Source organism: Letharia lupina (genome assembly GCF_014066315.1).
Source record: "Letharia lupina isolate WasteWater1 chromosome Unknown contig_7, whole genome shotgun sequence".
Lineage (NCBI taxonomy): Eukaryota > Fungi > Ascomycota > Lecanoromycetes > Lecanorales > Parmeliaceae > Letharia > Letharia lupina.
The window spans coordinates 1520199-1544400 of record NW_023502976.1 but is presented as its reverse complement, the minus strand read 5'-3'; the positions used below and the strand labels follow the sequence as shown (position 1 = coordinate 1544400).

Below are 24202 nucleotides of genomic sequence, written 5' to 3'. Positions count from 1 at the left end.
TCGTTGCGAAGAGAAATATGGTTCGGTTCAGGAAGCATACGTACTCGCCAGTTCCCACAGCAGCTAGCTAGAATCGATGCTGAGAACTTCAGCTCGCCGGTTGTACCTTTATTGTTAGTATCATCAAGCTTGTAAAAACAAGACGACATTCACCGTCGACTGTTGCAGTATATCTTTGTTTGGTTCTTTGCTTCGTTGCATGCGTATGATTCATCTCGACTAGCTTTCTCAAGCCATTTCAAACAGCAAAGTACTCGCATACAACAGAAAGAGGGGTTTCAGAACGCACGCCTTGCATCTTGCACAATCTCCACGTATCTTTCCTGTCCAGGCTATACGATCCAATTCAGCACTCCTTGCGAAACCTGGTCCCAGCCCCAACGAGGTCCTGTCAATCTCTCTCCTTTTCTCTCTATCCTCAGAATGGTTCGATAGGCTTAGGCGGCTCGGGCCCCATCAACAATCGTCTCTTCTCTCTGATCTCCGCTGTCTTCCGCGTGTATTTCTCGATCTCCTCCAAATCCATCGCCTTCAGCACAATGACATGATCCACATATTCGTTAAATCTGATCCCATCCTGCTCTAGAGCTTCTGGATTCACTAGCTTCCGGTTGATCTTCGTCCAACGCGCATTGGGCGGTACGTCTTTCTTGGGCATTTCCTTGTGCGGTGCAACACCTTCGCGGACTGTGTCGGGGTGCTCGGGGAACTTTTCGCGGGGTTTACGGAGAATGCCCTTGGGAGCCGGTGGAAGCGCCGGTTTTTCTTCGTTAGAGGGAGTGACGACATGGGGCTGGCGCTCGATCCTGTCGTCTTCGCTGTCGCTCGAGGAGGAGAACGAGGATTCTGTGTAGGAATCGTCATCGCGCGTACGGGAGTGGTGACGGCGAGGCGTGTAGCTGCGGTGGTGTCTGGGTGCTCGATCCTCGGGGCGGCGTTCGTACGAGGCTTGCTCGCGAAGCACAGGCTCCACGGGACCGACGAACAACTCAGCATTCTCTTTTGCACGGCGCTCCTCAGCTCTTGCTTCTTCATACAAACGGTCCTCTTCTTCCTTCTCAAGCCTCTTGCGTCTCTTCCTTTCCTCCTTGTTTTCCTGAGTATCACCACTGAGACCACTGCTCACAGAGCTTGTATCCAAGTGATCACGCTCAGGTTCTCGCAGATGGTCCTGGTATTGTTTCGCCGGTAGGCTTTCTTCATCTCGAGACTCTTTGTTCTGGTGCCGTCGTACTCCTTCAGTAGCTAATCCCGCAGCGGCGGCCGCAGCTCCAGCCCCAGCGAGCAAGCCATTGCTTGGGCCTCTATCCTCGGCTCTGTCTAGCTTTTCCCGGAAGTCATCACGCGCTCTCGGATTTCTATCGTCTCTGTCATCATAATCTCTGCGGTTGTCATGGTCTCTGTGATGGCGCCTATGACGATGTTTCCTAGGGCGATCATCACCGTCCCGTTCATGGTCATCATCGCGAGGGTCTCTAATCCTTGGTTCCAGTCGCTGGTCCTCCAATATCGGTTTACGAGACTTTGGTCGCGATTGGTCGTTCTCTTCATCGCGAGGGTCGCGAATTCTTGGCTCCTGTCGCTCCTCCTCTCGTATGGTTTTACGAGGCTTTGGTCGCGGCTCCAGCGCATCATCCTCGGGTATAACTTTGCGAGATTTCGCACTCAAGTCCAAAGTCTCATCCTCAGGCGCAGGCTTGCGGGTTTTCGGTAGTAGCTCCAGTACATCTTCTTCAGGGCCAGGCTTGCGAAGCCGCCTTCGTGATTCTTCTTCCGGATATGGAGCGTATGCACCGTTGGACGGCTGGTGCAGGGCAATCTCTGGGCGAGAGGGTTTGGGATGATAGCTGATTTCGCGGTCATCGCGCCCATAATCCCTAAGAGCCCGATCTTCGTTTTTAGCATGATAACCTTGTCTAAGGCTCTGAGATCTTCCAATATTCTCAAATCCCCTTGTAGATACAGGTGGACCAGGTTCCCTATTTGATCGTGGAATATAATCTTCAGGTATGACCATGCTCGTTGGGCGGCCACTATTGTGGCTGTCTCTCCTAGATCTCTGTCGATAAGAGTCCTGATACCTTGGCTCTCGAGCCGCTTCCGTGTTGTCAAACCCAAAGTCTCGATCGTTTTCGTCATGGCGTTCTCTGACCGATGGTCGAGCCAGATTGGACTTCAGATAGATCTTTTCCCTTGGATCTCTGTCTGCAGGCATTAGCCGGCCTGAGTCTGTAGTACCTAATGAAGAGTGACGCTGATGGTGCCGTCTTGTGGAGGAAGAAGCAGGTAAGAGTTCGTAATCGTCATCTCGACGGTCTCTGCGCGTTGCTGTCACAGGGCTTGGAGGTCTGTCGATCGCGCTTGTGATGATTGGCCTAGAGCTCCGAGCGGGAGAACTCGGAACTACTACGCCCACAGGTCTTCGAATCCTTGGAGCCTCGAGTATTGTGCCTCGAGGACGAGGGCGGACGGTGTAATCGTCCTCGGCAGCACGTCGTGGAGGGCTGCGGGTCCGAAGGGGAAGGACTCTTGGTGCATCTACACGCTCTACACTGATGCGGGACCCAGGTGGGTAGTCCCTAGTGGAGCGAGTAGATGGCGGATAGGTATCAAAGGAGGAAGGGGAAAAGAAGCTGCTGGCGGACGTGCGACCAGGTGGAGCATAGCGATTCCTGGGTGGTGAGCCTGCCCGACCGTACCCGGAACTCATTGTTTCCCTATGGACTGTATGTAATTTGGCTTCACTTCAAGGAGTGGGAGCACAAGAAGGAGCTGGAAAATCAAAAGTCGCAGCTCGTAGAAACTCTTTTTATCTTCAAATTTGATCCAACCATGAACCCATATGTTACCAGCGCTGAGGGCTGAAGTCCGCTAATGCTGCATGCAGGGATGCGCCGCTGAAGCACGGGAGGGCCAAGAGTATGTCGACCTTGCAACGTTGGAAGTGTTCGCCTTGGGTTATATCCAAGTCGTTATGGGATTCAGTGAAGGATGAGAAGTGTTGGTGAAAGTTTTATGAAGGTGGATATGGAAGATTTTATGTGCCCGAGTTAGAGAAGGTGAGAAGACATATGATAAAGAGAGTTCGGCTAAGTTTACCTTATTGTAAAGAATGACGCAGGGCCACCGGGCAGCAAGTCTCTGAAGTTCCGGCTTCCGAGCTTACCGAGTCTACAACAACAAAGTACTCCAGGGCGGTCTTTTGCACCGTGATCGTTTATGACCTCCGCTTACTCCATGTACATTTTTATGTGTGATGAACATGCCTCTAAAAAGAGAATCCTTACGGCATGCCTCACTCAGTATGGTCACGCTCTGACGATATGAATTGGCTTGGCCTCTGTCCCCGTTCAGAGAGAGCCGTTCAATCTGCGTTTGAGCAACGCTCAACGGCCATGGCGGGACATTTCACCCTCACACTTCCATCCGAAGCTCGAGCCGAACCTTTACTTTGTTCCATTGGGCAGCAATGTTGTGTTCCAACAGTGCCAAACCGCACGTGAGAGCCCGCAATGTTGTAGATCGGACCCGATATATGATCCTCTCGTCGATCTTCGGATTTCGACGTAGAGAATGTGGCGCATGCAGTTTGGATTATTCCATGAAGAAGGTCTACCATGTTTGAATCCGTAGAATTGGGCACCAGAGATTGCACTGTAAAGTCGAGCCTACGATAGCATTCCACTTTGTACCGGCTTGTGGTTATTTGTACAGTACAATGGCGCTTTGGAAACGATCGGAAGGTTCGGCTCTCAGCCTGGTCACCTCCAACCTCTGTTTGCAGGTCAATCTTGCTGTTTCCAGGTGGGCTGCTGAATAAGAATAGACAGGTGCATTGAAGCTTGACCATTGAAGCCAAGCAGCTTATTAAATCCGGATCATTTGAATGGGCAAATGCCTCAAGAGCGTGGCCCGAAGCTAGAGAAAGTGTCAGTATCAAGACGACATGGCTCTCTCGGTGGGGCAAGGAACGTTCCAGAGACTGCGGAAGAAGCTAAAGTTGTGTCTACAAGGAGGACGCGCGAGACCTTATTTGCAGGGGGATCATCCATCATGGTGCGATTTCGATGGCCTAGCGGTCTGCTGTCAAAGCTCTTATCACGAAGAGGGGCTCCCTTGAGAGTAACGAATAATTTGGAGGATTAGAAGTACATATACAGTCACCAGATGAAGAACTAGGAATAATCTCCGTCTTCTGCACATGCATAATGAGCAGGAAGATCAATGCAGGGTAAGGAAGTCACTCCGCTACTCAGTCATAGGTCGGGATTCTGCTGGCTGCAGGGCGACCCAAGGTCTAGAATTCGAAAGACGAGAAGAAAGAATCCAATGGCAAGCAGCCACGAAAACAGATGCAGAAGGGAGCAATGACGCGATAGGTGGGAAGAAGACACACTGGCGCAGGCGGGATAACGAATTTATCCCATGACAACGGACAATGCTCGTAGAAATAGAGTATAAGAATTATGGAAAACGGTACTGCAATAGAAGGGTTGTAGAGTACTGTGGAAGAAAGCAGAGGATATTTCTCTCGACATCTTTTGAAGTACCGTAAGTTACGTTATTCATCGCTCTAAAACTAGTGACTTGCAGAATGCAAGGGAGTGACTTTGGAAAAGAGGCGTCTCTTAGCGCGCTGCTTTCTTGCCCAGCAACGCCCGCCAAGACAGACCCTGGGTCAACAACAAATCCCCCAACTTGTGAGCCATGTTTTTCTTCAATCTTACCATCCTCACCAAAATTTCAATCATCCAAAACTTCATACTCTGAAGCTCCCCAAAATCAGCAATAGAACCAGAAACATCAACGCATCACTCATTTGACAGTCACGAGATCGAAGCGTGTTGCTGGCAAGTCGCCAAACTACACCTTCATCTCTTACTTCTCCACACCCCCCCCCCCCCTAACCTGAAGCAAGAGTCTCTTCTTGTCTTCCTTTCGATTCGTTACTCATAACGGCTCGGAAGGCATTCGAGAAAAGACTCCTCCACTCTCGTCAAACTGGACTTTGACGCCAGAGTCCCGATCCCTTTCAGTGTCTTCCCGTCGTCGTACCGGAGCGACGCTGCTGTAGACACTACTCGCGTCAAGGTAGAAAGAGAGACCAACCAGCGCGTCGGACGGGAAGGTCACGAAACCAAGTACTCTTCTTACTCTGCCTCTCTTCCAGGCCGCAAAGATCGTACTCGATACGACGAGGAAGAGGTCAAGGTCTACGGAGAGGACCGTGAACGCCGTCCGCGCCGCAAAGAAGACGACGTTACTGTCTACGCAGAGGAAGACCGATACCGCTCAGACCGAAATCACCGCGATCACGATCACGCAGAAGTAGAGATCACCAGAGATCACCACCAGCGCCATCACAATCACCCAGACATAGAAGTTAGAAGAGATCTGTAAGCCTAACCCTGCTCCCCGGTCTCTCCTAAGTTCATAGCCTCTTCGACGACAGAACACTAATACCTACATTTCTTGCAGCCCCCGAGATTCAGACCGCCGCTATACTGATACAAAGGTCGACATCGAAGTTCCTCACCACCACCGCCGCGAAGAAGAGATCGACATCACGGAACGTGATTATCGACGACGCCTTCACCCCAATTACGACGTTGAATTCGAGCGTCGTCATACCGGACCTCGAGAGGAACGAATCGAAGCCGAAACAATCGTAGAGCCACCGCATCGTCCAGATATGGGTTACTACGACGACGAAGGGCGCTACCACTCTATCCGTCGCGGCCTTGAGCATGCCGCTGACCGTGTATTTCACCCTTTCCATCCACAGCACGAGCGTGAGGAGGTGATTATCGAGAAGGAGGATCGAGAGCGAGGCCCTACCCGTGTCCGTGATGGAGTCCATGAGACTGTTCGCTATGTTGAGCGTCGTGGCGGGGTGGCTGACACCATTACCATCCCCTGCCATCACATCCGCATTGGCGATCTGCTGATCCTCCAAGGTCGTCCCTGTCAGGTCATCCGGATTACCACCTCTGCTCAGACCGGTCAGCACCGCTACCTAGGAGTTGACCTCTTCACCAAGCAACTCCACGAAGAATCAAGCTTCGTCTCCAATCCTTCCCCCTCGGTCATCGTCCAGAATATGCTCGGCCCCGTTTTCAAGCAGTACCGCGTCCTTGACATTCGCGATGACGGCCGCGTTGTTGCCATGACCGAGACTGGCGATGTGAAGCAAGGTCTTCCAGTCATTGATCAGGGTGGATTGTGGTCGAGACTCAACGACTCGTTCGCCAACGGTCGTGGCAGTGTTCGTGTATTAGTCATCAATGATGGAGGTCGTGAGCTCGCTGTGGACTACAAGGTGATCCATGGCTCGAGACTGTGAATCAGGAACAGGTATGACCCGAGCAAAATCAATGAAGCATCAATGCTGATCGTGAACAGCGCCTGCTGCGTCTTCCGAAAGGTTTGAATAGGGAGAACTTTGGCTATTGTGGACCTCCTTCAAGCTCTACGGTCAATACTTAAAGCAGACACAGCTCATGTATCTATAATACTGTGGCATAACGGAAAAGGCAGAGCCATACTGTTGGCGTGTGTCAACTTCCTTTCTTCATCAATTGTCATCACTTTGGGTACAGATTGAAAATAGGAGGAGCATTACATAGGTGCATTACATTACATGAAGAGAAATGGAAAATGTGTCAGATCTACAGTGCTTTCAAACGACGAGGCCTTCAACCAACGAGGCCTCTTGCCGCTTAGGTTTGCTACTTTTTTTTCACTCTGTTTTACTTGAAGCTTGTCACACCCAGTCCGGCCTGCATGTTGCTTCCCCTTTCTTACCCTCAACTCCTCTCGAACGGATTTGTACAAGACGGTACTCATAATTGGAAGCCGAGGCAAGCCTAGACACCAGAACGAAGATCGATTCGATTCCTGTTGCAAAGACACATACAGCTCCCTTTCGTTCTCCATACCATTACAATCTTTCATCTTTACGACTCTCGATTGTTGCAGACCATGGAAGTCCCAGACTCAGCCTGCAAAGACTTCGCCCCAACGCCCCCGTTCCCTAATGATGTCCCAACAGCACCCTTGCTGCGAATCTCTCTGAACAAGCTCCTGAACAAGGACCAAGACGAATCGGGTCACTTCTTTACTGCCCACAAAGACTCGGGCTTTTCGTACCTCGACCTCCGTGGCGCCCTACAAGGTCAATCCATGCTCAACAACGCAGACAAGCTCTTTGATGTTGGGAAGCAGCTCTACGATTGACTTTCGGAAGAAAAGCAGAAATCCAACCTCAGCGCTCAAAGGTCATACATACGTGGGGTAAACATTCTCATCAGAGACCCTGTTCCGGCCAAGCACGAATGAATGAAGAGCAGCTACAAAAGCTCCCGCACCTCCGTCATTGATTCAAAACGGGCAGCCTCGACCGCAACGGATCCTACAACGACTCCAAAGAAGCCATCCCCTCCCCTTCCCCCTCCCCCCTCTCTCTCCGAACATCCTCTCAGCCCGTCGAAACCTGCACGGAACCCTTCACGTGCCCACCCCACTCCATCGTCTCGCTTCTCCCCCCCACACATCTACCCACGCACCTGCGTCTCCCCACCGCCCGCACCGCCCAATCCGCCTCGGTCGGACAACGGGGCCCGGGCGAACACGCCCGCTGCGTCGAGGCTCCTCCGCAGCCCGTGGACGCTGGTCGAACGGCGTCGGGCGAAGACACCGACGTCGGTTCCGTCACCGTCCTCTCCGACCGCCTCGGAGGCCGGTCCGCAAGTACTCCCGCCGGGGGCGACGGCGCCGACTCTGCCCGACCCACGCTGTTGTCAACGTTGGGGGGGGGAGGGGGGGTTGCCGTGGTGGAATTCACCAACGGTGTCTTGCGCTCGCACATCCGTCGGGTCGTATCCCCACCGGGTGCGCAGGCTAGTCACACGAGATGTGGTCTTGCATGCTTTGCGAGGCCGGGTTGAAGAGGTTGGAGGGCGGTGATGTGATACCGGCGTTGGCGGAGTGGGAGGGGGAGGCGCAGGCGGAGGAGGGGCTCAGTGCGAAGGAGTGGATCTCAGGGAGGGCGAGTTGTAAGAGGGTGGAGGGGACTGATGGAGTGAGTAAGAGAAGCCGGATGTGAAAAGTGAGATCTGCGTTAAGGAGTTAGGAGAAAGCTTGATCACTTGGGGCAGGAAAAGCATGATTTCGAAGTCCATGTCGATAGAGGCCCAAGTTTTGAAAAGTCTGTTGTGAGATAGGATACATATTAGCATCATTTCTAAGTGGTATAGATTGTCCATGGCGTGTTAATGATAATCGTTCAGAGATGGTACTCCATCATCAACCCTTAACCAACGCCTCTCCAGAGGAACCAAACACCGGCCATGCAGTCCCTTTCAGCCAAAGGATAGGAAGCCTCGCTTCCAATCAACGACTCAACCAAGATAACAAACTTTAACGAAGCCTGCCACCATGAATCTCTACTCCACATAGCCCTAAACATAGTATGCAATCTCCAGATGTGTTACTCGTCATGTCTGTTGATAGTCCTCGCCGTCTATAGCAGCCCCCACATTACCATCAGGGCAAGAGGTATAGAAGCCATCCAGGTGACTTTGCTCGAGCAGAGAACCTCGGCATCCGATGTCTGACTGTTGGTACTGTAGACGTATTGGAGAGTGATGTCTGAAGTATTCGCACAATTATCGGGCGTGACCTCCGGCACATCTTTAGGGTCCGCGAATGTGATATCAACACACTGTATTCCCACACTGTCAGCAGCCCGCTCTGAAAGCCTTCACATTCAAGAGTGGTCAGAAAGCTCCTAACGACTCACATTGAACAGGGCCGCTCCGTGCTGCGCCGCCTCAATGATCTGAATAGTCGCATTGGTCCCTACCACCGCTGTGTAATTTGCGGGCAGCGGCACCTGGGGCAGGCAAAACGATCCGTTGTACGCAAGGTTGTCTGGCCCAACGATGCCAAATACCGGTTGCATAATCAGGGAATAGTTTTCAGGCACTGTGCCATCGCCGAGATTGATGTAGAACAGGGCATAGTTGTGGCCCTGGAACCAGCCGGGCTGAATACCGATAGCGCCGCCTGTTACAGGCCAGTTTGTTCTGTTGGTAGACATGGGCATGCCGCCGCCTGGGGAGCTATTAGCATCAAGCAGTCCACAAACAGATGGAATTACTGAGCGTACATGGGTAGATCCATTGCATGCCATAGGGATATGTATTGTCGTTGCCAACGCCGAGACCATTGGTGCCGACTATGTCGCTGCCGTTGAGCCCAGTAATATTGCCAGTTGTATGCAGGTTATCGCCGCGCATGCCAGGATATGTGATGACTGTGTGTGAGGATACGAGGGTGAAAATTAGGGAGAGACATGTTGTCGCGACGAGGAGCAGTGAGTGTGATCTAAGCATTATGAAGGTTGTGGTAGGTAGCGGAAGGTAGTCTCAATCCCCGTCAGCAGAGCTATTCAGTCTTTGAGGGGAGAGGGAAATTGGTGAAACGTGCTTGGGCGATAGCGAAGCCTTGAAGGATATGTAAGAATAGATGGAGGGACAGAGCAGGGAGGCAACGTAGTGCTGTGCTTTTTTTCTCTTCCTCACACACACCTGAAGCTGTAGCCGCGCCAGTGTCGCTGAACAGTTGGATAGATCCCCCACCTTCCGAGCGACCAGAGCATGATACCTAGCACTTAGCACTGAAAGGGACTGAGAGCAGCCGCTGATTGGGGAAAAGGGATGTGGTCGGCGGTTGGAGAAGAGCTTGTCAGCACTCTGCATGCAGAGAGATCACTCTTCAACCAATGACTGCAACGATACCAGCTGCAATATGTCACGCTAACAAGCCCTCGGCGGCAATACCTTACCATACTGAGCATAGCTTCGGGGGCCTCTAAGGTACCGTACGGTAAAATTGCAAGACCCCTGGTTGAGTAAGACTACATGTATGCAGATTGCAACAAAGAATCGACATATCATAATGGAGTTGACTGGGAGCACTTTCATACTACCTACTCGTACTTGTGCTCACCTTGCATCGACAACAACTCTTTTCAACGGCGTGATGCTCCATGTTCCCGCCTTGGCACCCCCCACTTTAATCCGTCTAATGGGCCGAGCCTTGTGTTTGTTCCCCGCATGAACATATCAAAAGTATATACTTGTACACATGGCCAAGAAGTTATCAGATATACAGTAACATAACGCTGCTTGCTACAAAAGACTGGCGTTCAAGGACTAGTCATAGAGTATGCATTATCAATGAGGTTTCATGCACCCTTCCCCAGAATGTCCGACCCTAAACACCGTCATGCTCATGCAGACACGCACCACCGCGTCCAAATCTCGCTGGCCCAACGTATCTGGGCTCCAGCAAAGACAATGGAGGGTTTTCTTTCCCGAACTCCTCCGACCTCAGTGTCGAATGAAATGGCCGGTCTTGTCCAAAGCCCGGTGAAGGATTTGCGTACGTCGCATGTGAATCGAACCTCGCGTTCTGCCATGTCCGAGGCGATTTCTTCATCCCGAATGAGCTATCTCCGTTCTCCAGATCAGGCAAGTACTCGTCCAGACTCTGATATGGAGCTTTCCTTGGAGATGACGGCGAAGGTGGGCTCCAAATTGGGGAAAGAGGACCCCCTTTGCTGCCGCTGCTAACGAAGTTGAGGGTCCTTAATGACTTGGTGCTCGTACTTTTCGCATGTGACGTATGAGCTTGGGCGCGGGTAAGAAGAGGCCTCATCGTTGGTAGGCAAGCTGCTATGACCGAACAGCATGACTCTACCGTGCTCCAGACCCCTAAGCCGAAGCCAGTCCAACTTGGATCTGTCAAGGTCCAGTCTGTCTTGTATATTGCGTGTATGCGGACAGCGGCTGGGTTAAAATTTCACCGTTAGTACTGCCTATTCAACGGGGAGACAGTGAGCCTAAAACATATTTCGAGAGCAAAATCTTCCAAGACATGTCCCAGGACTCAAGATCTGGTTCAAGATAAGAAACATGAGCTCCGAAGATACGTACAGGTGGCGCAGACACTAGGTTAAACAAGTCAGTTGAACGTTCCTGCGAAAAAGGAGCCATTGAAACGGCTTCGAGAGACATACAAAGCTCCAAGAAGGAAGATACCCGTCAAAGAAATCTTGATCTTTCTGGTGACTTGAAGCTTCCATATCATTGGAAGCGGAATGATCAAGAACATGATATCGAGGATCATGTTCGAGATCCCGGTGCCCAGCGCAGAGGCTCTAACATCCTGGCATTTGGGATCCCTTATGCTTTTGTCCCAGATGGCTTGTACGGGTACACATTGGAATATCGAGTCCAGGATTGCAGCGATCCACCACATGATGGTCAACGCACCAGCCACACAAAGTGCGATTCGGAACCATTCGACGACTCCGAAGAGGCGGTGGTACAATAGCAGAATCGAGACTTTCACGAGCGCTTGCGCGCAAAAGTAAATGGTTTGAGTGGCAATTAAGCTCTGCTCCTTGTCAATACGATATCCTGCGGGACGATTGGTCTCATCGTAAAAAAACTCACCTTTGCAAAAGAGGTGGATTGCCATGGCTTCAGTACTTCCTCGCGTCTCCCGAAGTTCAGGGCGGCAGTTTGGTATAAAAGCAAGGCGGACAGACCCCACTCAACGATCTTCATACTCGGTCAGAGCAGTCATCCATTCTCCACGGCACTTTACACTCACCAATGCTGCAACAATCATCCAATCATCCCACCACAGGTACGCCTTAGCGAGTCGCCTACATAGTAAGCGAAGCGCAACTGCACTCGTCGCGGCTAGAGTGACAACGATGCACGCTGCATAGATGTTTGGTTGAAGGCTCTGCGCCAGGAAGGCTGGAGTTACGTCTTGATCTGTGGTTGGAGGTCCGGCCTCGTTGCCAACGGGTGTTTCCATGTTATTTGGGGATTGAAAGTAGGTAAGATGAATTTTTCAGATGATGAACATGGCGGTTGATGGCGGGATGTCGCAGATGTCGTTGAGGCACACGGTTCTCCCCTCACCCTCGTGTCGACTGCGGGAGCCGCCATGGGCTTCTTTTAATATATCAGTACTCGATTAGATGATTAGGTACATGCCGTGTGTCATAGCTGTTGTTGGGGGTATCTAGTTCGTATTAGGTTCGAATCCTAATGGCGCTGGTACTCGTACAATGGTGTTGCGGTGCTTCTTATTTTCTGGCAGCGCCATGAGCCTCAGGGTTTAAAGTTCTTAACCGGGAACAGCCGTTGGTTCGAATTCCCCCGGTGCTTTCATGCCCGGAAAATGTTCGTTGGTTGGCTTACCGTCCGGGGGCGGACGCCTGTTGGTTGTGGTCGTGTTGTTGGGGGTATTTAGTTCGTATTAGATTCAATTCCTAATGGCGCTGGTACAATGGTGTTGCGGTGCTTCTTATTTTCTATAGCATCATTTTCAGGGAGTGTGGGGATAGAATTGAACCAATGGTGGTATGGGGGGGAAGTTGGAAAAGAGGTGTTTTCAGGCGGGATACGACAGTAGTGGCAGATCATCATACCGTACTTTACAGTTCATCATGGCATATCAGCCGAGCGTACTACCCATCAACCTAGAGTAGTACAAGACGCCGGATTCCGAGTCCAGGGCTTCAAAACACTTTGTTTAGGGTACCATCGTGCCATCCAGTAGTGTACTGAGTAACCTTGGGCTTATTCCATAGTCCAATCGCCTTATATACGTATTCCAAATCTCTTCTTTTCAGCATTCAGATCAGAGCCCATGAGTACGCCAGACATTCATTCTCTAAAATCGTTGCGACTCGCGTATTATTATTAAGGTATTCCTCGGCCACATGCTCTTACCTGTAGCTCTTTAGCTGCCCCAGTTTCAATGTTGGACTTTTGCCCGCTCACCCGTGATGCTTAACATCCACTGTAAGATAGAAAGTTGAGTGAAACCTGGTCGACTTTGGTGAGAAGAGTAGTGCTTCAGGAAGGTGTAGCATACGCCTGTCAATCTCGTTGATGCATCAAAGCCTTTCAGCTGAGCTGGACAAGACGAAGCCCGGCAAGGATTTCGGCTGCTTTGGCGCTGCCCAAGGCTGTTCACAGTGAATTAAACATCACCACTCCCAAACTAGAAGACTATTTGCATCCGAGTACCTTGGATATCAGCAGCGTAGCTCGACCAAGCATGGATTGCCATGAGAGGACTACTGCTGATCAGAATCGAACCAAGAGGCGAAATGCAAATACTATCGGCCATGCAGTCATCTCCTTTCAGTGACACTCGACCTAGCTGTGGGAAGCATCCACTTCATTTGGTTCCCGTCCTCTCAACGCAGAAGAATCCTTTGTCGAAGCATCGGGAACAAACCAGACACCATGACTCGCCGCAAAAAGCCACCGCCTCAGCGCAAACTTCAGCAAATCACCGACTCTTCAGGCTGGACCCACGTCATCAAAGGCCCTCCAGGCACTGTCAATGCCGGGACTACTGGCATACGTCTCGAAGATGGAAAATCCACGGGAACGAAGTATACCCTGGAGACATATCTAGACCGATTCCGGAAGCACTATGCTCCCATCTGGCAAGGATCGGATTGTTTCAAGAGCTTGTCACGTATGTTCGAGCAAGACATACTACCTGCGGAGAACATCCTGATTACACAGTGCGTCTGTCTGGGCTTGGGGAGCATGACGGCTGGGTCGGAGAGTTCGTCTTATGAGCTTGCGGCTTTGATTTCCATCCTCGAGATGCTAGGTCCTGGTGCCCCAAACATGGAACGCAGTATCTCCCACCGGGCCCAGCTGATTCAGATCTACAGGCAAGGAACACCACATCCAGGACATCGTCTTTCAAGACCCCGTCTTCAACGCGCTCGACCACACCATTCTGGAAAGTCTTGGCTACACCGTCGTCCAAAGCCCTGACGCCTTTTCCAAGCTCAACAGCACAACGTTTCTCTTTGCGCCCCACCTTGAATGTTTCCACTACGCTACCGCTTTGGAGACCGCGACGCCCGTATTGTCCGTTGGCTCCGATCCGCAGATGTATGTTGAAGGGTAAGCGATCCCCGATGCCACAGAGTCTCGTCTCGTGCGGCGGTATTGGAAATGTTGACTTATTAAAATATCCAGCTTGTTGTCGTCTCTGGCGGAGAGCACGAAGAAAGGGTCACGTCAGATCTTCCACGACTTTTTAGGAAAGACTCGTTCGAGGCCTATGCCCGACTTTGACAGAACTCCTTGGTGCGAGTCCACATGCATTTACTGGGTGAAGTCAGAGAAAGGCGATTCGTGCAAGAGTAAGATTGAGGAAGCCGTCCGGTTGATGTAGATGGCAGAGCGCTAATGCTGTACTATGCTATGCTGTGCTATGCTATGCAAATGATAACTTCTTTTGTATCTACACTTACAAGTCTCCAAGCACGAGACTCAATACGTACAGAAATTTTCCCAAGCTACCCGAATATCTGGAGATCCCTCATAGCCATGAGCGCTTCGATGCAACGTGCAAATGTACAATCGACCTCCCATCGCGCATCCAGATGCTTTTTCATGCTCAAAACGCCAAGAAGTCAGGTCTGCATGGTGCCAGTCAGCTACGTGACAGTCTGGCCTCCACAATTGGGGATGGTCAATCCAGGCTTCAAATTTCGACCCGGATCCATCAAACCCCATTTGTCTTCCCATTCCTTGCCAGGCGTATTGAGACTCTGTTTCCATGGCTCATCGAAAGCTTCGAACCTAGAACGATCGAAAGCCATTAGCTGAATGCGATTTTTGAGCGATAGAAGATAGCACTGACCAGAAGTAGTTCGTCTTATTGGTTAGACTTTGACAAACGAAGGTATCCATGTAGGTGTTCATCCCATCAATACCCGCCACACTACCATTGACGCAGGTACTGGCCTCTCCACAATCCGTACCACCTCCACTCGGCCAACCGGTCTCAGAGATGACATTCTGCTTCGTCGTCCCATTGGTCAGGACTGTATCAAAGTCCTGCCAGAAATCCCAAGTCCAGCCAGCTGCTATTTCCGCCGCAACACCTGCAAAGAACGGATGGATGTTCGACATGACATAATCAACGTTGTCGGTAAGGGCCGCGATCCAATTATCACCCAGATCTGAGGTGGCGATATCAAGGTCAATTTTTTGATTTGTGAAATTCGTCTTGACGCCTCCGAGGAGATCGCTCAGCTGTGTCTCTGTCATGTCTTTGCGGTAAAGAACCTCGTTCCCAACGATGACTCCAGCGAAAGGGCTGGCGCCGTACTGAGAAATGATTTGATACATAGCATCGAGGCCGCGATTGCTGGTTGTGCTGTTGTTGTCCAGCCATACGCCTAACCAGACTTTCATATCCGGGAGTGATAATTTATCGATGGCATGGAGAACCATCTGCGTCTGGTTACAGTCGGTTCCATATAATCGAACGGCGTTGGTAAGCTGCGACAGCACAGCGATGTCCATCGTGACATTGTCTTGACTGGGAGGGTTGGTCAAACACGCAGGATACTGCGCGTTGAATGGTGTGTAGTCCATTCCTGGGAAGACCTTGTGGAGATTAGAATTATCCATCAGCTTTTTGATCTCTGGTGAGTTCATATCCAAATCACTATCGGTCGGTCCAGAGGATTGGCCGGAGGATGAGGAATTATCAGAGCTGCTAGAACTGCGGCTGCGCAACGCAGCAATCACTCCGCCAACTATTCCACCAATAATTGCCAAAACAACAATGGTGCCCACAATCCACTGCAATCTTCTCCTTCCAGAGGTCTGCTTGCTGAGCCAAGCGCTCTTCTCAACGCCGTCATCAACGCCGGGTCCGGATGATCCAGGCACAGCACCGTATTGACCAGAAGGGTCCCGTGCCCCGTTGCTACCAGCAGCGGTCTTTCCGACAAGACCTCCCAGCGCCCCCAAGATTCCTCCGGTGGCAGCAGCACCTCCAGCTGCAGTCGCCGCACCTTCGCCGTTGAGACCTAGCATCGACCTCCTTGGCTTTATTGGTGGTGCCCCATAATCATCGCCATCATCTTCAATCTCGTTTGGGTCAATATCACCCCGCCCTACTCGAGCATCCCAGGCGGTAGAGAAACGTTTGTAAGGATTGTCCGTGTATGAGCTGCGGGCATTTTCGTAGACATCTTGTGGAGGATACTCACTCATGGGAATACTGTGCGTAGAAGGGTAGCCCCGAGGAGTGAGATCTCCAGGTGAAGGTGAAATGTCACCTCTTTCATCTTCAAAGGGATTAGACCTGCCTGAGAGAGCTGGCGAGGTGAATGGATCGCGACTATGGAATAGGGGAGCAGGTATATTTGGCGTATCTGACGGCATCGTGTCGTAGCGCTCTGGTGGAAGACCTCTAGCGGGTTGTGTGCCGTCCAGCGATCGTAATGCTTCTATACCACTTTCCCGTTCGTTCGTATTGGCAACGCCCAAAGCGATACCTGTCATTCCACCGCCAACAGCTCTATCCCCCCAGTTGTCAGCTCCTGGGGTTATTGTTGATGCGGTCCGGTTCGAGGCGGAGTGACCCAGGTCCCGACTACCGTAAGCACCCTCTCGGGCTTGTCTAGTGTTTACTGCAATCCGAGGGCGGGCCGTTTGAGAGTCGATAGGGCCGGTGGGTTGGGGGGGTTGGTAAGGCGTATATCGATGAGCTGGAGGTGAAGGTGGACGATCATTGTAGAGTCTGGTCGGAGAGTCTGTATAGCCTGGAGGAGGGGAAGGCTGCGCTTCTCGGAAGGTATTGTTGTCCTGTGAAAGGTAGTTTCTCCGGTTTGCGTCGAGAGCTATTTCGTCGTCGTCATCAAAGGAGAAGGTGCGATCTGGTGCTCGGGACATGTTGGGTATTTGGGAAGCAAAGTTATAGGTAGGGTTCTTCACACTCCTGTTCAGACAGTGAAAGTCGGAAGAGGAAGAACTTATGGCTTGGGAAAAAGGGCACCCTGCCGCGAGACTTGAGACGGTGGATCGGGGCTCGTATTTGACGGTCGCTAAGGGACCAACATATCTTTAATTAAGGGCATCCATGCTGGTAAAGCAGATCCGATGCCTAAAACGCGAAGATATCAAAAACGATGATGGATTGATGGTTGCAAGTCCACTCAGCTTTACGCATATTTAAACTAAACTCCTTTGAAACCAGAGTTCGTGAATGTCTATTTTTAGACTCCTTTATTGACTCGCTAAATTGACCAAGCAACAATCGCTCCCTAATAATAAGCACGCTTAATGCAACCCCCTCGCTCCTTCATTATTCCTGAAAGCCAACTTTCATCACCACCTCATTCAATTGAGACTCGAGGCGAAGCACGACTGCATACAAATATCTTTGACGAGTCTGAGACTGTTGTTGCTTCTACTGTCACCATTGAAGGTGTTGCAGGCAGAGCAATCTCCTGCTCCGATGGGTGGTGGCCACTGGAGAGATCACCATCCACTAGATCACTGCTCATCTACATTACATCTTCTCACAGCTGTCCTTTGCTGGATTTAAGACCAAATCGGCTGAGAGGGCTAAAGATCTTGTATTAATTAGTAGGGGAATAACCCTGGAACGTAGAGGTCTCGGTAGAGTATCAATGGGTAGATATGTACATTTGCTCTGCGACAGGACATGCGGAGACACGAGATTGTTTAAGAGAAAGACTGCAGGCATGATAAGTTCGACGCCCGCTGAAATGAACATGTATGCATCCCATGTAAGAGCAGCCGTATGTTGTTGTACGCTTCTCTTCTCGTCTCGTCTCTCCTCTCCTCTCCTCTCCTCCTCTCCTCTCCTCTCCTCTCCTCCCCTCTCCTCTCCTGTTCTTTCTAGTCGACCTGGAAAATTGGGCAGATGTCTCAGTCATGCAACCCAAACGCCTTTTTCAACATTTGGAACCTCTTCTTCTTGCCAGTCGCTCCTACAGGCATAGCCGTACCAGCCACGTTAGCACCTTCGCCCCGCACTGTCGACCTTCTCGTGCCCAAGTCTGGTCTGCCCGCCGCAGCGTTCATAGGCTTAGGCTGACCATCAGAAGTCTGTGGCCGATTCTCCGCGATCCCTGTTGTGACCCCCGGACTTTGCGCCAGCGGCCAAGAGATGTCGTTGGCGCTGGAAAGTCGTTTAGGAGTGTTCCTTCGCTGAAGCTTTGGGCTTTTAGGAGAGCTTTGCGCTGTGCTCGTCTGTGAAGCCACGGCGGGTGGCTGTAGAGAGATAGGATCTGCTTTTGGGGAGCTGGGTCCTAATAAACGTCCACCCTTGGAAGGCGTTATCACTTGTGTCTCTGCTTTTGCGCGCTCCAAAGCGCCGTCGCGGCGAGCAGCACTATCAGTATCTGGTATGCGTACGTTCGATGAATCACGCTTTTTACTGCCAAGCGATCCAAAAAAGGACCGCTTCTTATTCTCTCTTTCGGCGGCCTTCTTGGCTTGGAGGCCGGAACCCATGACTGTGGTGGGCCCATCACCAGAAGCAGCGCGTAATGAGCCAGTTGCGAGAGCCAAACCCTCAGGCTTCATGGTCGCGGGAGTTTTGGCGTCGTTCATCTTTGGTTTTGAAGGCGTGGCTCCATTCTCTACAGAGCTGTCTTCGAGGTCGGTTGAGTCTCCCTCATCAATGCGTCTGGGTATACCTCGGACTGGTGTAAATTCGTCGGGCTCATCGTCACTCGAGTCTGCGAAGCGGCTACCCAGATTTGGTCGGCCATCCTCTTCGTCACTGGAATCGCCAAAACGACTGGTGAAACGAGAGCCTGGCTTCGAATCTACTGGCTTAGCTTTGGAAGCTTTGCCGAAGCCGAACCGTGAGGGAGATTTGGGACGCTTTGAATCCATTGATCCTCGAAGGGTTGTCCGAGCAGGCTTGCCTGAGTCGATGGAATCTCGCATGGACGTTCGCATACCATTGCCGCCCGGGCCCACTGAGCTGAATGGACGCCGTGCCATGGAGCCCGTGGGCGACGATGTACGGCCACTCAATGATTGTGTAGTAGCCAGAGACTGAGGTCGATCATCCACTGATGTAGGTCTCATCGTCCGCTTCATGCTGTACCGGTTCGAAGTTGCGGTGGGTGCGGAGGCTCGGGCCTTTTTGAAACTGCTGGAAGAGTCGCTGTCATTCCGACTCCATTTCGGCTTCGCTATTGGCTTCTTATTCTTTGGCTGGGCTAGTGCAGGTGTTAGAGATGTTGCTGGTGTATCACTTGACGCAGCTCGTGAGTGAGTAGGCGCAGGTGAAGCTCGAGGCTTGTTGTATTCAATCATAGACACCGCAGATACTGGACGATTCTTCTTCTGCAAAGCGCCTCTTGGCTCTGGCTGTGACTGCACGCTATTCCTCTGATCACCATTCCTCAACGCCGACTTGGGAGGTGGTCCATTGCGCATTGAGGAGCGCATATGGGTTTCTTGTGTGTTATCAACCTGACCACCATTCCGCAATGCTGACTTGGGAGTTGGTCCATTGCGCATTGAGGAGCGCATATTGGTTTCTTGTACTTTATCTGCCTGTGTATTTCGCAATGACGATTTGAGCGGTGGTACTTTAGGCGATGCTGGCCTAGCGATATCGTTACGGTATTGGTTGTCCGGCCAAGGCGGTAATGCCGGATCATTCGTTTCTGGGCCTGAAGTAGACGTTTTGGAAACCGTTTTGGAAACTTTCTTCTTTGTCTTCTTCACTGACTCTGAGCCCCTCGTCGAATTGTTCGGGATAACAGTCTTATCAGGAGCTCCAGGTGCAGCTGCCTGCTCCAATTGCTGTCTCCTAGTCTGACTCAGTCCTGACCAGTATGCCTGTGCCCGGTCCCATCCGGCGTCCGATGTAGGCTCCGAGAGCTCACTCTCGTTCCTTGCCAACGGGCTAGGCCGTGCAGTCTTGGCAATAGGTGCCATGTTGGTGGGACTGACAGGCGGCGGTCTGCCAGCGACGGCTATGATTGGACTTGCTGCTGGACTTTCAACTATGGCATTAATAGAACCAAATCCATCGCCGTCAAGATCATCTGGGTCTTCTGCCGCATCGCTGTAGATACTGCCGCCTGTGTCCTCGGATTCGTCGCCACTCTGCGACTCGATCTGTGTCCGCAAACCCTCTGCAACTTCACCAACATGCGGACTCCCTGGATCATGCTGAGCAGCTGCAGCTTCTGGCTCTGGTTCTGCAATTCCGATTGTTGCTGGTGTTATTTCGGGATGTGTCTCTGCAACAGTGGCAGCGGAACCGTTGGATTTTTCTGCGGCTTCCGAAGCTGAAGGAAACCCGCCGGGCATCCCAAGCCATGAGGTCCGCTCGCTACGGCCGGTCTCCAGCGCCGGCGTAGCTGGTTGAAGAGAAATAGTGGGGACATCCGCGCTTGGCTGCTCAGCCGTTGGCGCATCGGATGAAGCCGTTTGTTGACTAAGAACGTCATCAGAAACTTGATGAGCACCTTCTTTGGTCCCCGGGCGCTTGACTTCTTGCTGCTCGTCGAGGAAGTTAGTCTCTTCATCAGAATGATATCCACTTCCCTCAACAGATGTGACCTCCGGAGGCACGGGGTCTTGAGAGCCTTGATACGGCATTGGCTGTATACCATCCTTGTTATTCTTTGTTGCTGCGTTGTGCAACAGGAGGCCTCCAACGACCTGGTCTGTGGAAGTATCCATGCTGCCCAGCGTGTCATTCGCCCGATCTCCGCTAGGCTTCTGCTCTTCGGCAGAGTCAAGCGCTAGCTCATCGTTGCGACTGCGTATAGGTCCGAAAGAAGGTAAAGCCGGGGTGGGTTTGATGACGCTGTCTTGGTCCGAATCAGACATCATCGACTCCTGGTTCTTCTCTCGAACGAGGTCAAACCAACTACGAGACTTGGGTTTGCTCTGCGGGCTAAGTATTACCGGTGAGTCGGGGCTCATAGGGGGGCTTGCGGCACGGCCTACAGCAACGGAGTCGTCGTCAAAGCTGACTCGCGCGCTCTTTTTCTTCTTCGGCAAGGACCTTAATCCATCATCTGAGATGTTCGACGCAGTGTCGGAAGCTTCACTGGGGGCAAGACCTTGCCGCCGACTCTCGCCTCCAACTATGACTCCGATAGGGGAAGGTCCACGGGAAGGAGAATGCTTCAGGGCAGATTTGGCTGGCGAAACTGAACGTGCTGGCGGCTGGTGCTTTGTGCCATCTGGAGTCTCGTATTCCGGCTGAGACGAGAAATGAGCAGCTCTGGCTGGGCTCAGCGACTGAGGTCTAGCTGCGCCTGGCACATCCAAAGAAGTCCGCTTCGGCCCTTGCAGGGCAGCCTGTTGACTTGCAGACCTGTTGTGCTGACGTTCTTTTGACACAACCTTGGACGTGTTTGCTGGCGTTCCGACAAAAGCAGTACCACTCTTGATCACTTGACCGTTGGTTCTCTTCGTTGGTAGATGCCTCTCCTCTTGTTCTTCGGCCTCACGGTCTTCACGCACAACTGAAGGCTGTTTGGCTAAAATACCAGCTGCCCTGGTATTGAGACTCCGAGGTCGTTCAGTTGTGCTGCTACGTTCCGATGTTACTGAATCGGTATCAGATGGGTAAGCACTTCCGAACCCCTCACCCGTCTCTTGAGCTTGCGAGCTTGTATGCGGAGCGATCTTCTTTTTCTTCTTTTTGGGCCTTGAAGCCCCGTCGGCACCACTTGGCTGGGATCCAGTACTTGATGGTGAAGGTGTCGATGTGATCGAGGGTAGTTGCCGCTTAGGAGTCGCCTCCAAGAAAGCCCCCTGAGCCGGACCGTTGGTTGTGCCAGTCGCAAGATAGCTACCCTCAGCACTGTCCTTCGCCATCACTTTCTTCTTCTTTTTGACGGGTCGCGCAGCTGTTTCCTGTATGGACTCCATTATTCTATCAACCTCGCGACTTGGAAGACCAGATATCAGAGTAGCGTTTGTCGGAGGCGGAGATCTCACCCGACCGCCTGCCAATGGTGAAGCCGGCGGCGAATTTGTAGGGCTCATTGGTCTCGAAAAGTTGATCGATCCTCTGCTCCCAGCCCGTTCCAATTCGCCAACGGTATTCAGACTAGTCACCCTGGCCTTGGCTCCCCCTTGGTTCGGCTTGTACATTCCTGGTCCCCTATCCAGACTTACACCACGCCCTCCAGCCAGCCGTGGGGGAGGAGAGCTGACTCTCTCCGGTGGCTCGACGCTCGCTGCCCTTCGAGCGGCTTTGTGTGGTACGGAGACCGGCGAAGCATAGGTCTTTGGAAGTGCAGGTACTGGTGGAGGCTCATCTTGACGTGCATATGGCCCGTGTGAAGAAGCAGGACGGCCTGGTGAAGGATCCCGAAAGGTCCGCTCTGTCATCGACCCGTTGCTGCCCTGCCGTCCTAGTCCAGGCCGATCGGGGGCAGTGCCATTTGATGACGCAGAGCCACGCCTTTGCATGCGCTTTGTCTGTATCTGCCCGACTAGTATCGGACTAGTCGTTTGAGAACGCAGAGCTGCGGCTGCAGCGGCATTCGAGAGGTTGGCATTGGAATGTCGGTTGGCAAGAAACGCTTGCGTAGCAGCGGTAGAGGCAGCAGCACTCGGGACCGTTTTGACTAGCCGAGGCTACATCCTCAGGGTCAGTTGTAGGTCTGTAGTGTGACTGAGGCAGGGAAGAGGGCTTACGGGATTGGAGGTCGCTCTCTTGCGATTAAACATGGCTCTTGGAGATCTGTCGAGACTGGCCTACTGACGAGTCGAACAGCTCTCCAAACTTTCGATGAGCTTAAAGCTCTCGGATGACTATCGTCGCTGGATTCTTTGGTGGTGCATCTATGCGCAATTTCCCGAGTGGTGAGGCCACTTAATTTCCGATGCGCTGCGGGACTCTGGAATGACAGCGATAGAGCCAGGCTCTCACTCTTCCGAGGGGATGCTGAAGTCTTTAGACACTGTAGATAAACATCTCCACGGATGAAGGAGACTGTGTGTGTGAGAGATGTGGATGAGCGACCCTTACATACCTTTGGTGGTTGTACGGCGGCGCCGGCGCGGCAGGAAGCACGGAGATTTTAGGGCGACCTTAGGGCAAGATTTTCCTTTACAGCGCACCATTCAAGCAGGAAAGTGTTAGAACATCATATCAATGTGAATGGACGTCGTATCAATGAGGAAGACGGAAGAGATAGTGCTATGTCTGTCGAAAGTTGTAATTCGTGAAGGGCTATTGCCACCTTAAAAGGTTGGGCTTCCATATTTGCCCGCGGTAGGTGAAGCAACACAAGTACCAGTACCATTGTCCTGGTTCTCGTTGATGGTAAGGAAGAACAACGCCTTCACCAATTGGAGTCAATCCTTTCGCGTCTAGAAAATGAAACGTGTCTACTATTTGCTGCCTTCCCTTCCCTTCCCGCAGGGTTTTAAGAACGTCATATTATAAGCAGCGCTTCAACCCTCTCCTACCACATCATCGAAACCGGCTCCAAGGCATTCCCTTCATCATCCTTCTCCGTCACTTTCTAAAGCTTGCAAATTCATGTCGCGTGGTTCTGCCATTTCTTGTCAGACCTGACTTCCATATCATCGCCTTTGAACAACGAGCGTACGGCAGTACCTCAGGATGGGACGCGTCCAGTTTCGAACGCGTTGAGCTGCGAACGTTCAACCATGCGAGACGCGGTGGTCCGGGTGCAGTGGCTAGTATACCACAAAGTGGAATGCATAGCTAGATAGTTACGATGTTGAATGCACTCCTGCTTCACTTGCACCTCTTAGCAGGCCTGACATCTTCCGCAAAGCTGTTCTATCAGGACAACCTTTCCTTGGCGCACCTAAAATGCTACTCATATTGCGCCTGAGAAGGAGAAATTGCCTGCAAAGCCTGGTTGCATCAAGAGCTGAGATAGCTCAATCCATCAAGGAAGAATTCTAGATCGTATTAAGTGATACCATAGCGCAAGAACAGAACTCAGTGTATTCCTGACACCGAACTCGACATCTGTGTCAACAAATTTAGGCGTACGGGCTTCCAAGGGGGCCTGATCAAACTGGTTGTCAGCAGCGTAGAAATACAGAGGGATTTCGACACTTTTGCTAGCAAGGAGATCGAAGCGCCTCTCTTATACATCACTGGGACGAAGGATTGGCTAAACTACCAGCATCCGGGTTTCATTGACAAGCTGAGGAAGGGCTGCGCCGGTTTCCACGGTCTAAAGTAGATTGAGGATGTCGGGCACTGAGTCCAGCAACAAAATAGCTGTCGAACTAATCCTTCAATTCATGTGCAAGCAATGAGAGTCAAAAGGCAT

The 24202-nt window shown here is 51.8% G+C and overlaps 7 protein-coding genes across 7 annotated transcripts; 2 read left to right on the top strand and 5 right to left on the bottom strand.

Moving 5' to 3' along the window:
• Window positions 1-418: 418 nt before the first annotated feature.
• HO133_009742 (uncharacterized protein) lies at window positions 419-2710 on the bottom strand (the record flags this gene model as incomplete). The annotated part of the gene is made up of 1 exon (XM_037300601.1): window positions 419-2710. One exon carries the CDS (start codon window positions 2708-2710, stop codon window positions 419-421), a length of 2292 nt encoding a protein of 763 aa, XP_037154449.1.
• Window positions 2711-4438: 1728 nt separating this feature from the next.
• On the top strand, window positions 4439-7236 carry HO133_009741 (uncharacterized protein; the record flags this gene model as incomplete). The annotated part of the gene is made up of 5 exons (XM_037300600.1): window positions 4439-4476; window positions 4653-4700; window positions 4968-5396; window positions 5479-6319; window positions 6979-7236. The coding sequence occupies 5 exons, from the start codon at window positions 4439-4441 to the stop codon at window positions 7234-7236; spliced, it is 1614 nt and encodes a 537-aa protein (XP_037154448.1).
• A 1285-nt stretch (window positions 7237-8521) lies between these two features.
• HO133_009740 (uncharacterized protein) lies at window positions 8522-9299 on the bottom strand (the record flags this gene model as incomplete). Its single annotated transcript, XM_037300599.1, has 3 exons — window positions 8522-8722; window positions 8801-9114; window positions 9170-9299. 3 exons carry the CDS (start codon window positions 9297-9299, stop codon window positions 8522-8524), a joined length of 645 nt encoding a protein of 214 aa, XP_037154447.1.
• A 979-nt stretch (window positions 9300-10278) lies between these two features.
• Window positions 10279-11895, bottom strand: HO133_009739 (uncharacterized protein; the record flags this gene model as incomplete). Its single annotated transcript, XM_037300598.1, has 4 exons — window positions 10279-10853; window positions 11001-11014; window positions 11084-11568; window positions 11683-11895. The coding sequence occupies 4 exons, from the start codon at window positions 11893-11895 to the stop codon at window positions 10279-10281; spliced, it is 1287 nt and encodes a 428-aa protein (XP_037154446.1).
• A 1445-nt stretch (window positions 11896-13340) lies between these two features.
• Window positions 13341-14295, top strand: HO133_009738 (uncharacterized protein; the record flags this gene model as incomplete). The annotated part of the gene is made up of 3 exons (XM_037300597.1): window positions 13341-13719; window positions 13784-14021; window positions 14097-14295. The coding sequence occupies 3 exons, from the start codon at window positions 13341-13343 to the stop codon at window positions 14293-14295; spliced, it is 816 nt and encodes a 271-aa protein (XP_037154445.1).
• Window positions 14296-14560: 265 nt separating this feature from the next.
• On the bottom strand, window positions 14561-16814 carry HO133_009737 (uncharacterized protein; the record flags this gene model as incomplete). The annotated part of the gene is made up of 2 exons (XM_037300596.1): window positions 14561-14705; window positions 14767-16814. The coding sequence occupies 2 exons, from the start codon at window positions 16812-16814 to the stop codon at window positions 14561-14563; spliced, it is 2193 nt and encodes a 730-aa protein (XP_037154444.1).
• Window positions 16815-17816: 1002 nt separating this feature from the next.
• Window positions 17817-22613, bottom strand: HO133_009736 (uncharacterized protein; the record flags this gene model as incomplete). The annotated part of the gene is made up of 2 exons (XM_037300595.1): window positions 17817-22520; window positions 22581-22613. The coding sequence occupies 2 exons, from the start codon at window positions 22611-22613 to the stop codon at window positions 17817-17819; spliced, it is 4737 nt and encodes a 1578-aa protein (XP_037154443.1).
• Between the last annotated feature and the right edge of the window lie 1589 nt (window positions 22614-24202).